General features: G+C 53.6%; 1 protein-coding gene across 1 annotated transcript; it reads right to left on the bottom strand.

Annotated features, from left to right (window-relative positions):
• Positions 1-211: 211 nt before the first annotated feature.
• On the bottom strand, positions 212-13,525 carry GHRHR (growth hormone releasing hormone receptor). The gene is made up of 13 exons (XM_054691903.1): positions 13,469-13,525; positions 10,030-10,132; positions 9,793-9,900; positions 8,941-9,038; positions 7,775-7,872; positions 6,875-7,013; positions 5,051-5,204; positions 4,694-4,754; positions 4,034-4,103; positions 3,240-3,331; positions 2,567-2,696; positions 2,107-2,148; positions 212-389 (listed from the first exon to the last, which is right to left on the bottom strand). Exons 1-13 carry the CDS (start codon positions 13,523-13,525, stop codon positions 264-266), a joined length of 1,278 nt encoding a protein of 425 aa, XP_054547878.1. The 3' UTR covers positions 212-263.
• Positions 13,526-13,857: the final 332 nt, after the last annotated feature.

Below are 13,857 nucleotides of genomic sequence, written 5' to 3'. Positions count from 1 at the left end.
TGGCTCCTCTGGCTTTGGGCTATGGAATGGAAGGAGAAACATGAAACAGAGACAGAGGAACCCAGGAAGTGAGAGGTAGACACACAAGGACCTAGGAGAAGAATTGGCATGGGATGGGCAGGAAGATTCTCCCCTTCCAGGGGCTGGGCAGCAGCTTGGATCGAGGTGTATCCTGAGGATGCCTGGTGGGGGACAGGACCCCCTCACTCCTCCAGAGCGTGGTGGACTTGGTGCATTGCCCATGTTCAGGTGTGGACTCCAGTCTAGCACACAGACGTCAGCACCTTTGTCCCTGAGCGGGAAGGCATGGTCCACTTGGCGCGGTTCCTCCGGGGTGGCAGTAGCTCAGGGTCATGTCCATGCCACCTCCGTGAGATCTCTGTCCTCACCTCCAGGGACAAGGGAGAGGATGTTAGGATGGTTCCACTACCACATTTCTGCTCAGCCCCATAGGATTGAGGGTGCAGGGAAAGACCATGTAGGAGAGACAGAAACCTGGGTTCCTGGTTCAGGAGCAGCCACAGTTGACCACAGCCACCACTAAGTGTTGTCTCTAAAGGATACTACTTCCTCCTTCCTGTGACTTTGTCTAGCTATACTGCTTTGAGCACCTTTCTCAACTTTTAAACACTGCTTTTGTCCAGGCCCAGGTAAAAATATTTATGAGTGTTTTCTTGAGTTTCTGACCAGATAATTGCCTGGTCCTCCATGAAGGGATTAAGTCTATCCCCTGCTCTAGGTTTCAGCCCTGACCCTGCCCTCTGAGCACCTGCTGAGCTGAAATGTGGCCCCTGGGAATGTGTACAGGGGACAGAAACTGAAAGAAAACCAACTGGGGGACTATCTGTATCTTCACATCTCCAAGGGACTGTTGGGGGCAGAGGGAGCTGAGAGGCTGTGACCTGCCTGACAAAACAGAACCTGGGCTGTGGTCAAAGACAACGTGAAGAGGTTTCTGGTTAACATAAAAGCAAGCATACCACAGTTTCTGACATAGAAAGAGCAGTCATGGGTAGTAAGTTCCCCATTACCAGAATCTGGTCCCCAACAATCCTTCCTGGGACATTTCTCTTTGCAATTCTCTGTGGATGCCCCTTTCCCAGGTCTCACCAGCCGGGGCGTGGGGAGGCTGTGCCTCACCCAGCTTGGGCTCTCTAGGGTCTATGAGCCACCACACTCAGCTCCTGCTGTCCTGTGTCCACACCCAGATACCAGTTAAGGCTGCGGAGATGCACTGGGTGGCAACAGAAAGAGACAGAGGAGGCAGATGAGCGGGGAGCGTAGCGCCATTGAGAGGAGACAAGCTGTGCAGAGTTCATGGCCAGCAGAGGGAGCCCACTGCACTGCTCCTGGACACAGTGGCTTGGACCTGGAGTCTGGGGCACTGAGCTACATTGTTCATCTCTCCCCTTGAAGCAAGTCTGTCCTGAGGGAAAATGCAGGTACCTTCCGGATGCCACATTTTCATTGACTCCTCAGTGACATCTTTCCATATGTATCTACAAGTGCATCAGCACCATCTATTCAGGTGTACGTCCACCTTAGTTCTTTCTGTCTGTCCCTCTTCCAGATGTGCCCCCTGGCTCTGCATCCAACACTATTTTCCTAGTCCTTATACATCTGTCTCTGACTTTCTTAGTTCCCCTCTCTCTGTTTTTTCCTCTCTCTGTCTCTGTCTCTCTTCCCCCCACCCCTGTTTTGTTTCCTCCCCCACTCTTCCTCTTATTTAATTTTAGAAAAAAAACAGAATTGAGGGATCCCTTTAGCCCACCCCTGGATCTCTATTCCTACCCATGAAAGGCATCTGCTACTCCATGCTTAAATTCAGAAAACTTGGACCATCCCAGAAGAGAGAGGGATAAAAAATGATTGCAGGAAACATTCAGGTTCAGCTTGATCCAGAAACTCAGAATAGAGTAACTTTCTCTCTCTCTCTCTCTCTCTCTCTCTCTCTCTCACACACACACACACACACACACACAAGAGAGGGTTATAATTTATCCTAAGCTGAGATTTACATGGCCTGGACAGGGAAGAGGGAGGGGAGTCTCAGGATGACTGGAAAGGGAAACTCCATGAGTAAAGAGAACCTGGAAAGTCACGTACCTCTTGGTTGAGGAAGCAGTACAGGATGGCGACAACAAAACCCTATGGGGCCAAAGAGCAGGACCACATCAGAATACTTGATTCTGGCCTCCAGATGGCTATGGTTTTTCACTACCTTTTCCTCCACCCAACCCAGCCTGTGGCTTGGGCCAGGCCTTTGAGAAAAGCTATATGCCTTCATCCCTTACTACATGGCAGGCATAGGTGCTCACTAAACATTGAATAAATATGATGGGTGGGTGGATGGATGGATACATGGGTAGATGGGTGCAGGGGCAATTGAATGAATAGAGATGGACAGACAGATGGACAGTTGAAAAGAAGGATGAGTGGCTAGATGGAAGAATAACCAGCCTAGTTACCCTCACTCTACCAAGGAAGCCAACCAAGTCTGAGTGCAGCAGCAACTCCTCCCTCCTTCCAAAGACCCAGAAGGAAGAAGAGCCTGTGGGATCATCACCTGGAAGGAACCCAGTCCCAGCTCCAGGGGGAGGCGGACGCTTAGGCCGGCACTGTCAGGCAGGAAGTTGAAGATGATGTAGTGAATTCCAAACAGCGGGATGAGGAGAAGTGTTGACTTGGAGAGACGCCTGCAGGAGAGGACAAGCTCGAGTTTCTCAAGGATAGAATAAGAAGCTCCCATGCTCCCTCTGCCCACTCTCACTGCTCACCAGCTCCCTACAGCAGCGTACACACTAGCACCCTAGAGGACGTTGTCACCCCCACGCTCACGCTGGGCTTCCTTACTTCAGGCCCACGGACCCCGCTTGTCCTCTGCCAAACGCTCTTGTGCTGTTTTCTCCAAAGTGTATGCACCTTTCAAAATCTAGTTCAAAGACTCCCTCTAGGACGTTATCCCTGTCCATTCCCACTGAGAAAGGATCTTCTCCACAGCTCCACTGGAAATTGACCCCCATGCTCATCAGCCTACTTGGCCTGGTAACTGTTTGGGGCCTCCATCTGTCCCCCAGTTTGGTCTCCCCAAGGGCAGGGATCAGATCTCTCCTCTTGGGGAACATGGGAATGAGCATGGGACCATGAAACACAACCACACTCACTCTCACACCACACTCCAGCCCAGTCTCTCCCTACACACATACACTCACATGCTCACACGCACACACACACGTTACCAGTACTGAGACTGTGTGTGGAGGCTGCCCTGGGTTGGCTCCAGTTTCCTCAGCAGGATTCGGATAATATTGAGAAAAAGCCCAAAGTTTACCTGGAAATAGAGGTACAGGATGGTAGAAGGCAAGGGTCAGTGGTGGTCTGGTAGCCTGAATGGGGCCTCTTTGAGGTCCAGAAACTCATATCCTTGAGACAGAGGCTTATGCTGGTAGATGGATACTCAGATCCTTGCTCTAGAACTTAGAGCCTGGAAACTGGGAGGTCCCACGTGGCCCCCAGGGGCTTAGGGATCCTCCCTCACCAGTCCTGGGATTAAGAGTGAGAGGTCAGGCCTGGTCATCCTGCCTTAAGCACCTTCAAGGGTCATCTGTGACACAAGGCCAGTGGCCTTCACTCTGAAAAATTGCTAAATGTGAAAAATGAGCACTGACGAGGCCATGCACCAGTTCTGGCTGACCTGCTTTCTGCAAGGGCACAGTGGGGGCTGCAGCGTCCCTTCCACATCCTCCACTCCAGTCTCTCCAGTCTCTCATTGCAATAGTGGATGATTCACAGCCAGGACACCAGATTCATCCAAATTCTGAGTGAGAGGGGCCTGAGCACTGACCCAGACCACCCTTCGTTCTACCAATGGGATCTTGAAGTCGAGAGGCCTCGCAGGAAATCTGTGGCAAGCTAGGCTGGAACCCAGTCCTGACTCTCCGCATGGAGTTATGTTTTCTGCCTTGTGCAACGCTGTGAGGGACCCTGTGAGGCTGACAAAATAAAGCAAAGGATACTGGCACCAAAAACTGACCCCAACTGAGAGGACGATGGGCCCTTTGATGATCCACCAGTAGGGGGAGCTGTCGTCCAGGTCCCAGCACCTACAGAGAGGACAGACCAGGACTAACAGGACGCCAAGAACTCTGGCTGGAAAGCCCTTTTCTAGGGGACTCACCCATCTCCTTGGTCCCTCCTCTCTACCTACAGGTCTCCAGGCTCCTCTCTCCTCTCTCCATCGGTCAAGCCTTCCTCCAGCCTCACCACACCTCCCATTAAGCCTAATCTCTCCCCGCCAGTTAGGTCTCCCTTCCAAAGAGATGCCCCAGTACATGCTGGGCTCTGCTTTCTCTTGACCTAGAAAACTCCTTGAGAATGAATGAACTTCTTGAAAATCTGCCTGTTTACTGCCTCTTGTTGTCCCCACCAATTCCGCCATTCCAGAGGGCCCCCACTGATAGACTCTTACCTGCCTTTCCCTGAACCCCAAAATCCTAAGAATCTGAGCACTCCTTCCACCCCTGCTCATGCCCACTCTGTGCTCATGCCCTCTTTCACCCCGCCCAAGCCTAGGAGTTGCCTGACAGCAGGCCTCGCCTTCCTCCCCGGCCTGGAGAACAGCATGTTGCCTGATTGTCATTCTGGCCCCATGGGAACTCGGTGCAGGTATGACAAGGCAGCCGCCTGGACTCACGCAGTATCCTCAAAGGCCAACTTGCACCCCACCCACGTTCCAGTGAAGAACAGGGGAAGACCTGCAGGGGGTACACAGATGTGAGAGAGGAGTCTGCATCCACAGATCAGAGACCTACCCCCGCCTCCTCCTCCCATTGCCAGTTCCACAGGGCACCATGAAGCCTGGGTCAGGGCAGCACCCCGAGGCCAGGGACCTAATCCTGATCTCTGACACCGGCAGCAGGATTGTGGGTGTCCCTCCTCTTCTCTGGGCCTCAGGTCATCACCAGTGAGCTGAAGGGACCTTCCTGAGAACTTCGTGGACAATCCCAGCCCCCTCCCCTCATACAGTTTCCAGACCAGCCCTTCAGCTTACCCCAGCCAGCAAGAACCAGCCCCCAGAAGGCGCTCCTTGTGCTGGGTGATGTGGAGGCCAAGAGGCAGGTCAGGTAGACAGCTTCTGCCAACAGCCAGCTGAAGTTGGTCATGGTGGCGAAATGCGAGGTGGCCACAGAGACCTTGCACACAACCTGGGGATCGAGGTGCTACAGAGCTGAGACACCCAAGTCGTCCCTGCCCCACACAGACCTCAACCCTGCAAGGCCCCTCCTCCTGGGGCTGCCCCAAGGAGATGTGGGGATGCTATTGTGTTGATAAGAAGCAGAGATTTGGGTTGAAATCCACCATCTATTAGCTGGGGAACCCCCCACATCTTAGTTTTTCATCTGTAAGAGGGAAAACTTGCAACACCTATCTATTTTATGGCCTTGTACTGAAATAAAGGGAAACATTGTTTAAAAATGGCTACTATTCTCACTTTTACCCACGCCTTCTTGAGCTCCAGTCAATCCCTAAAGCTGTGACTATGAACACTATTCCCACCGGTTCCAAACATACACACACACACCCATTCACTCATTCACTCACTCATTCATTCATTCACTGCATGACTCACTCATCTCTCGGGTGAGGAGTACCACCTCTGAGCACAGAGGGGACTACAGCGAAAATATATGTAGGATAAAAGGAGATAGTGTATGTGTTTAGTGTAATGCCTGACACATTACATATATACACATATATGTATATGCTTTCTCTCTACATATATAATTATACACACATATAAAATTATGTGTGTTTGTATAAATTATACCATATATATAATTACTTATGCATGTGTGTATGTCCTCCCCATCTCTTGGATGTGCCTTGGGTTCTCCTGTGAGGTTGGTTCACACTGGACCCTCCCCATGGTTGCTGCCCACTCAGCTCCAAAGCCCTCTCTCTCCTAGATGGCAGCCCCATAATCTGCCAGGTGCATCTGTCCCCCAGGGCACCCAGGGTGATTCTCTGCCCGGCCCATCAAACACCCATACTCAGTTGCGGACACACCAGTACTCAGGGGAGGTACGAAATGAAAGAGCTAGGAGGAGTGAAATGTCATCTAGCTTGGACTGTGGGATGTGGGGTGAAAAGGAATGGAGACTGTGGAGTGGGGAGCAGCAATGGGGAATGGCATAGGTTGGCAGCACGGTCCTGAAGTGCGTGAGTGTGTAGGACCTGACTTGGGGGTAGAGGGGACTGACTCACTCCGGTTCTGTGATTGGCAATGTTGGAGCCCCGAGTTCAGCCCACAGGGATGGCCTGCCTTCCTGGGTGTAGGGTAAGTAAATTATATCAGGCTTTTCTGCCCTCCCACCATTAGGATTGATGATGGATGTCTGAGGTCCTGAATTCATGCCTGATGGCGGGCACCTGGAGTGGGGTGTGGGCATGCGTGAGTGGGTACACCTGGGCTGACAGGTGGGGCTTATAAGGGCGGCATCACAGGGACGCCAGCAGAAGAGAGCAAAAGGAGCAGAAATACCAGAAGAAAGTTGCAGAAAAGCAGAGGCCATGAGAGAACTCCAGAGAGCCCAGGAAGAGTGAAGATTCGCGGGGGGGGGGGGGGGGGGGGTGGCGGGGAGGCCTGTTACCATCCCAGCACCCCTGCCTACCGTGTACCTGGTAAATCCCAATAAAAGCCTGAAAAGCCACTGAGGAATCCTAGGACTCTCCTCCTTTACCCCGTATGCTCGGGTCATAGAGGTCCTGCCCTGTGGCCTTTCTGCCACTACACTGGGTACACTAGGTCTGTATCCACCTGCCTCCCCCACCTCCCCTCCCCCCCCCCCCACCGCCCGGGGCCGCGCGTCGCCGCCATTACAGAGGAGAAGCTGCAGTAGTCTGTGTTCTCGCCGGGGAACAGGGCGGCGTCCTTCAGGAACACAGCTCCCGCCTTGAGGATAAAGGTGGTGAACAGCTGGGTGTGGATGTAGTTTCGGGGGCAGTGGAGCCTCCTGGAGGGGGCGGAGACAGATGACAGAAGGAGGCAAGGTGGGAGGGGGCTTCTGATGTGCCCACAGCAGGGGCCTGGTGGGGGGTCGCTAAGGAGGGTTAGAGTAATTGCACTGGCTGGATTGGATCAGAACAGATTGGACTGGGTTGGGTTGGGTGGAGCTGAACAGGACAGCTGACCGACCACTCCCAGAGTAGGTGAGGAGCAGAGAATCCCAGCCCCTGCCTTCAGGAAGCTCCTGCTCTGGAGGACAGGTGCAGAAATGGCAGGGACTGCACACGGGAGTCCTAGTCTGGAGGACAGGCAGAGAAATGTCAGGGGGCTGCCCACGGGAGCCCCTTGGATGGAGAGAGAGATGGGCACAGAGAACAGCACAGGCCAGAGTGTGGGGTTCAACCTCTGAGGTCGGGGGGCCCGAAGAAGGGTATTGATCACAGGGTTGGGGCTGGCAAGAAGGACTCCATGGAAGAGGTAAAGAGGATTCTTTGAAGCAGATGGGATCTGTGCTTCGCAATTTGGCAGATAAAAATACATTGAGAAGGAAGGAGGCAGCGTCCAAGTTAAGAGAATGCGCGCCACCTGAGCGAAGGTGCAGCGGCAGGGGCGAGTCCTGGGCATGCGGGTCTCCATGCAGGCGAGAGGAGGGAAGAGCCGGAAACAGCAGTGGTGCCTTGAGCTGGGAATCCAGGCGAGGAGTGGGCTGGGGCTGTGGCCAGCGGGGACGCCAGGAAGATTCTTGAGCAGGGGTTGGGGATGGCGAACCTGAGAGAAACCAGGATGATGATGGCCAGGAAGAGGGCCGCAACGGAGATGCTGTGGCCCAGGGTGTAGATGACCTTCACTGTGGAGAAGTACGATCTCTGCGGAGGGTGGACACAGAGAAAGTCTCAGCGACCGGCCTTTGGGGGAAAAGAGACTTAGTACTCAAACATGACTCTCCATCCCCCAGACTCCCCATCTGGAGGCAGGAATGTCTGTGGAAAACATGAAAATCTCCCTCTTCTAACTGAAGCTGTTGATTACAGCCTGTCTTGTCTGACTCATTGCTGAGGGGGACACTTAACTCTCCCTGCTGCTTTGAGGATGGGAAGCCACTGCCTCAGAAACTGTGAGTCCCTGAGGAATGACAAAAGCTGAGGAGGAAATTGGGCTTGTTTATTGACATCCAGCTTGTCATCAGCTTGGGAACATGATGTCCCCAAGTATAGGGGACAGCCAGGAACAGCCGCAAGGAAAGGCTCTTTTCAGACCCACATATTCAGACCAATAAAAGCTCAGCATGGCCCAGGGGGACATGGAGACAGAAGGGGGCAGGGAGTGGGGTTGAGGGGCCAGATCCCTGAGAGACTCATCACTGCCCTTGCTGACTCAATGTTTTCACCTGAGCATGGTCAGACTCATGCTGTGTGTCACAGGGCTGAGGGGAGAAACATGGGCTATGGATGTGGAAGCCCCTTGCAAAAGGCCCCGCTCAGTTTAGAAGTATGGGGTGTGCTGGCTAGTTTGTGGTGTGGGGGGGTCCTACGATCACTCTAGGCTTCAGTTTCCCTCACTGGTCCACACATAGCCATGGACACAGCTCCACAGACCAAGCACCAGAAAAGCGAAGGAGTTGCCTAGAGAGCTAGGAGTCTGCTTCCCCAGAATCAGAGTTCCCTGCTCTGGAAGCCTGGGCACAGAGGGTGTGCCAAGGTCAGCACATTTCTCCACCTGCCTTCTGCCCACTTCCTCCAAGCAAAGTGGCCCACGATCCTTGAGCAAACCAGCAAAAGACCCCTCCCTTCCAGACTATGATTATCTTCTGGGAATCTGTAGTTCATATTCCAACCTGCCAGCTCAAAGACAATGGCAGCTCTTCCAGCTGTGCACTCCACCACCCACACAAACATCCAGGACGACCCTCCCTCTAAGAAGCCCGAACCTCCTACCTCTTCTGCCAGCAACTCCAAGGGCACAGGGCAGGCGACGGGGTAAGGTGGGAAGGGGTCAGACCAGCCCATGATGGTGCAATCCCGCTTTACAGCCCCTGGGAGGAAAGAACAGTGGAGAGCCTCTGAGACCTGGTTGCAACTGCGCCCCTTGTCCCAGGAGGTATTGGAGAGCGATTGGCCATCTAGAGCTCCTGGAAGGGTCAGCACGGGCAGCCCCTCTCTGATGCTGAGAGAGGATGGCCTTGCCTTCGGGAACCAGGTCCAGGCCTGGGCTGCCTGGGACATACTCTGGGGCCTCTCCCTCTGGTCTCAGAGTCCCCATGTATTAAACAGGACAATCATTGCCTTGGGAACAGAGAAGAGCGAGTTGGGGACCCAGTGTTGTAAGGACAAGGAGAGAAAGAAAGTTCTCTGCTTCTGGAGGGACCGTCCACTCCTGAGATCCAGGCCCAGGAGGCGAAGCAGAGCAGTGGGTGCCCTCCCACCCTGCCCCCACCGGGTGACTGGCAGCATCTGAGCGATCTAGCAGACCCTGCCCTCCTCACCCTGCAGCCAGGCCTCATGCTCACATTGGAGAACATTGGCCCGGTGCCAACTGGGTCTAGCACACCCATGCACCCCTCGCTAGTCCTCACTCCCTGTGAGGTCAGTGCCCTTGTTCTTCTCTGGTCATAGGCTGGGAATTTCAGGGCCCGAGAGGTTGGCTGACTTGCCCAAGGTCACACCAAAAGAGGCCAAGTCAATGCCAAATCCAGTCTCCCTGACCCCAAAGCTACGACTGTGACCAGCATACTCTGCCACCACCAAAGAAAACCACCTCCCCTCCCCACCACACCCAGCACCCTTCACCTGGCTCTGAACTGAAGTGAGAGAAGAAACTTGGGCAAGGGAGGGTCACCCATTCCCCAGAGCCTGCCATCGGCCAGCACAGCAGCCCGTCCCAGGTCCTGGGGCAGCCTAGACAGTAGATGAGAGCAAAGTAGACACATCTGGAGGGTGGGAGGAGAGTCCCCCCACATTCTGAAAGGTGAGGCTGGAGGAGATAAAAGAATCGGAAAGCCACCGCCTCCTTCCCCAACCCCGTACCCAGGGTGGTGTTGGGCGCCTCTTCTGCTGCCTGGAGACATGCGCTCTCTTCCTCTCTCAACTGGCTGATGAAGTCACATTCTGGGTGCACGTGGCCCAGTATCTGCAGGAAAGAGTGAATGGGGTGAACCAAGCCAAGGAGGTGCTCCTTGTGGGTTCTTGAAAACGGAATATGCTACCTTACATGGCAGAAGACACTTTGCATGGGTGATTAAGTTAAGGATCTTGAAATGGGAAAATCCTGGATTAGCTGGGTGGACACAGCGGTCTTTGTAAGAGGGAGAGAGGATGTCAGAGTCAGGAAAGGAGGTAAGGGGATGCACAATGGCAGAAACAGAGTGTGTGTGTGTGTGTGTGTGAGAGAGAGAGAGAGAGAGAGAGAGAGACAGACAGACAGACAGACAGAGAGAGACAGAGACAGAGAGAGAGAGATAGAGAGAGAGAGAGAGCAAGAATTCCTAGTACCCCTCCCTCCCACTGTCCCAGGCTAGAAAAAAGCTGAAACTGACCATCCTACAGGCCAGAGCCACAAACAGAGACATGTGAGAGAACCCAACTTTATATACAACCTGCACTGCAAACTTGGTCCACAGCCCACATTTTCATAGAAAATACACATCCAATCAATGTACATTTCCATCCTCAAGGGTTATTCAGAGGAGGAGCAGAGTGGGAAAGGAGCTAAGACAAGGTCCTGATAGCGCCAATATGAAAGTGACCAGAGGTAGCACAGGCACTGGAGGACAGTGCTCCTTCTGCAGGGCCTGAGGTGGTGGCATTTGAGCTGGACCTGAGAAAAGCGTTTTTTAAAATTAGTGGCGAGAAGAGCTTCCAGGATAAAGAAAAGAGCATTTTCTTTGTGCAAGGATGAGGGAATACAAAATGCAGCATGCATTGGGGAGCATCTAAGCAGTGTGAGGAGACAGCAGGTCTAGTGCGTCCTTTCCGTGGCCATCCTCACACGTATGTGCGTACAGCCTCATTGTCTAGGGTCATGTCAGCAGATATTTAATTCCTAGTGTTCTTTGGTGAGTGCCATGGACATGCAAGGGCTAAAATGAGAGCGTCGGGAGACCTCGGACACCAGAGTGGGGACAGTAGACAGTAGCAAACATGTGGAAGGACTCCAGGACCCGGCCACAGGTCAGTGGACAAGGAGAGGAGCCAGAGACGCAGCCAATAAATGGGGCCACCCCACCAGCCAGGCCTTGCAGGGAATGACACTCCCATCCTGACCTGCTGGTCCCATTTCTCCAAATCCAGCTTGGGCTCAGCTCTTCCATCTCCTGCTTGGCTCTATGGGCCTCATGCTGCAGATTCCACCTGCTGCCCAGGTTCTGGGTCTCCATTCTGGTGGTGCCCCAGACTCACCTCTGACTTCCTCCCCAGGACTCAGTGAACCCAGAATCATCTCACAGCAGAGCCCAAACTTGTCTTCCCCTCTGAAGACTGAGCACAGGAATGGGGGTGGGGACCTGGCTTATTTGCACAGCCAGCCTAATTGTAACTGGGGGTGCTAACACAGTTATGAGCTTCACCTGTCCCTTCTCCACTGCCTGGAGCCCCATCCCCATGGGCTATACCTCCTTAGTACCTGTCAGAAGAACCATGGAGGTGGGAGAAACTAGGGCACCTGGGGGGCAGCCTCCCACCAGAAGGATAGATAGATAGACGCTTCCATGTTTCCTGAGAAAAGCAGGAAATTCCAGGGAAGCCCAATGAATGACCTAGATGTACAGTCATGGGTGATGATTATAGGTAACAAGGAGGACTCCTCGTTCCCATTTTAGTGTGTGTGCTGCTGAAGCGAGCGCTAGAGGTAGACTCTTCTAATACTTTCCCAAACGCTCCCATGGGGTTACCCCCACCCACATATTGGGCACCCTTCCTGAGGCAGACTCCCCTGGCCTGTATACCTCAGCCTCGCTATTCATAAGCATTGCAGGTCTGGGGTCTGTGGGGGCTGGAGCCCATACTGGGAGACAATGATTTCATTCTAGCCCGGCACTGTCACCAGCCGCTGAATGACCCCCACATACACACACACAGGTCCACAGGTCCACTGCCCCCCTCCTAAAAATAAAGTTTTTCCCATGAGGTGCACACAAACAAGAGGGTGGGGGGCTTCCCTTGTTGCAGAGAAGGCAATAGACGTTGCCTGCATTGCACTCCACACCGTGCCCCTGACAAATTAGACCCCGCTCAATACCTGGCAGCCAGGCTGAGCAGATGTTATTTTCCTTTTTACAAAAGAAACAAATGAGGGCCCTCCCCGGTGGCACAGCGGTTGAGCGCTGGGTTGCGAGGCAGCCAGCAGCCTCTGCAGCGCTGGTTCGATCCCCGGCTGCTCCCCGGCCACTGGAGGAGGGTCCCACATGGCGAGACAGACCTCTCCAGCTCCCCTCAGCAGTGTACTTCGGTCCTTCTGCCTGTTCTGCTCTGGCTCTGGTGAATTCTCTCACCCTCCTGCGCTTCTGACTGTACCCAGTGCTTGTATAAATAAATAAATAAATAATATATATTTTTTAAAAATCTCTTTAAAAAAAAAAAGAAACAAATGAGGATCAAAGAGGTGAAGACCTTGGCATTATCACAATGCTGGATGTGGGTGCAAAACCTGTGCCTCAGAGCAGGTGCTGCGAGGTATCTGGAGGACATGGCTGCCCCTCACCAGCCAGTAGAAGGAGACCTCAACCCACATGGCTGGGGCTTCCCACCCAGCACCTGACATCTCTCTCTTTCATCCCTATACTTGACTAAGCTGCTGAGCAGAAGGTCAGGAAGTTGCCGCCCATTCTCCAGCTTTCTAGGTTGCTGAAATTTCTCCAGCCCCAGGGCACATCAGGAGAGCAAGTGTCCCTGAAATGCTAGACAGGAACAGTTCTTCTCTGCTAACTTCTCAGGCACTTTTGTCCCCTTTGATAACCTCTAAATGGAAGCAATCAGATGAAAGTGTGGCTCTAGGGTCTTAAGGACGGGGAGGTGAGGAAGTCAGGTCTGGAGATCTTATCAGAGGGGAACATGAGGAAGGAATGGGGATGTGTAGTGTAGAGAAAGAGTTGGGGTATCTCAAGGAAAGCCTGACCTTGCCTCCCTGATTCTAAGGCACTATCTTGAGGCACACAGAGCCTCTGTGGCCCCCGCAGGACCCAGATAGACACTCAGGTAGGCAGCAGGGAGCAAAGGCAGCTCAGCCTGGGAAGGATGTGGTAATCCTCAGTTACTCAGAGGAACACACTGTGGGGGGAGGAGGGAAGAGAAGGAAGGAGCACCAGTGTTGTGGGTTCGCCAAGCCCCGCTGCTCTCTGTTTGGAGGGGAGCAACTCCTGGGGAAGGGCAGTAGGATTCCCCCTAGGCTCCAGCCGGAGCCCCTATGACCTGTGGCTCCTCAACCTGGATCCCAGGGAGAAAGGCCAGAGGGTCAGAGCTGGCTACTCACCATGGGGAATGGGCTCAGCAAACAGAGAATGCAGGTACCCCACACCTTGCTGTCCATGGTGGTGGTTCATCAGTGACTTCCTGAGTCAACTTCTGTGACACTTTTCCCTCCTGCTGCCCCTAGTGCCTCCCCTGCCTCCTCTTCTGGGGTGGCAATTTGCATAGGCAGGAGCCAGCAAAGAGGACAGAACGTGATGAATAGTCACCAGGCTTGCAGGGCACCGTGCCTGGCAGACAGCCCCAACCTTGGAAGGGGCTCCATGTCCCCTGAGGGAGGGGCTGAGCTTCCCTCACCTCCTTCCACCCTTGCTGTAAGTCAGCCTGTATGTCTGTCCTGACAGCAAGGCCCAGAGAGGTGAGAGCCACGGGACACCTTCTGTCTCATTTGCT

Source organism: Talpa occidentalis, unplaced genomic scaffold (assembly GCF_014898055.3).
Source record: "Talpa occidentalis isolate TD23 unplaced genomic scaffold, MPIMG_talOcc4v2.1, whole genome shotgun sequence".
NCBI lineage: Eukaryota > Metazoa > Chordata > Mammalia > Eulipotyphla > Talpidae > Talpa > Talpa occidentalis.
This window is presented reverse-complemented; position numbering and strand designations above follow the sequence as displayed.

Coding starts and splice junctions, on each gene's coding strand:
- GHRHR (XM_054691903.1), bottom strand. CDS start 13,525: ATGGACAGCAAGGTGTGGGGTACCTGCATTCTCTGTTTGCTGAGCCCA. Junction 7,873..8,940: donor TGGAGTTGCTGGCAGAAGAG/GTAGGAGGTTCG, acceptor CACCCTCCGCAG/AGATCGTACTTCTCCACAGT. Junction 4,104..4,693: donor TTGGCCTTTGAGGATACTGC/GTGAGTCCAGGC, acceptor TCCTCTCTGTAG/GTGCTGGGACCTGGACGACA.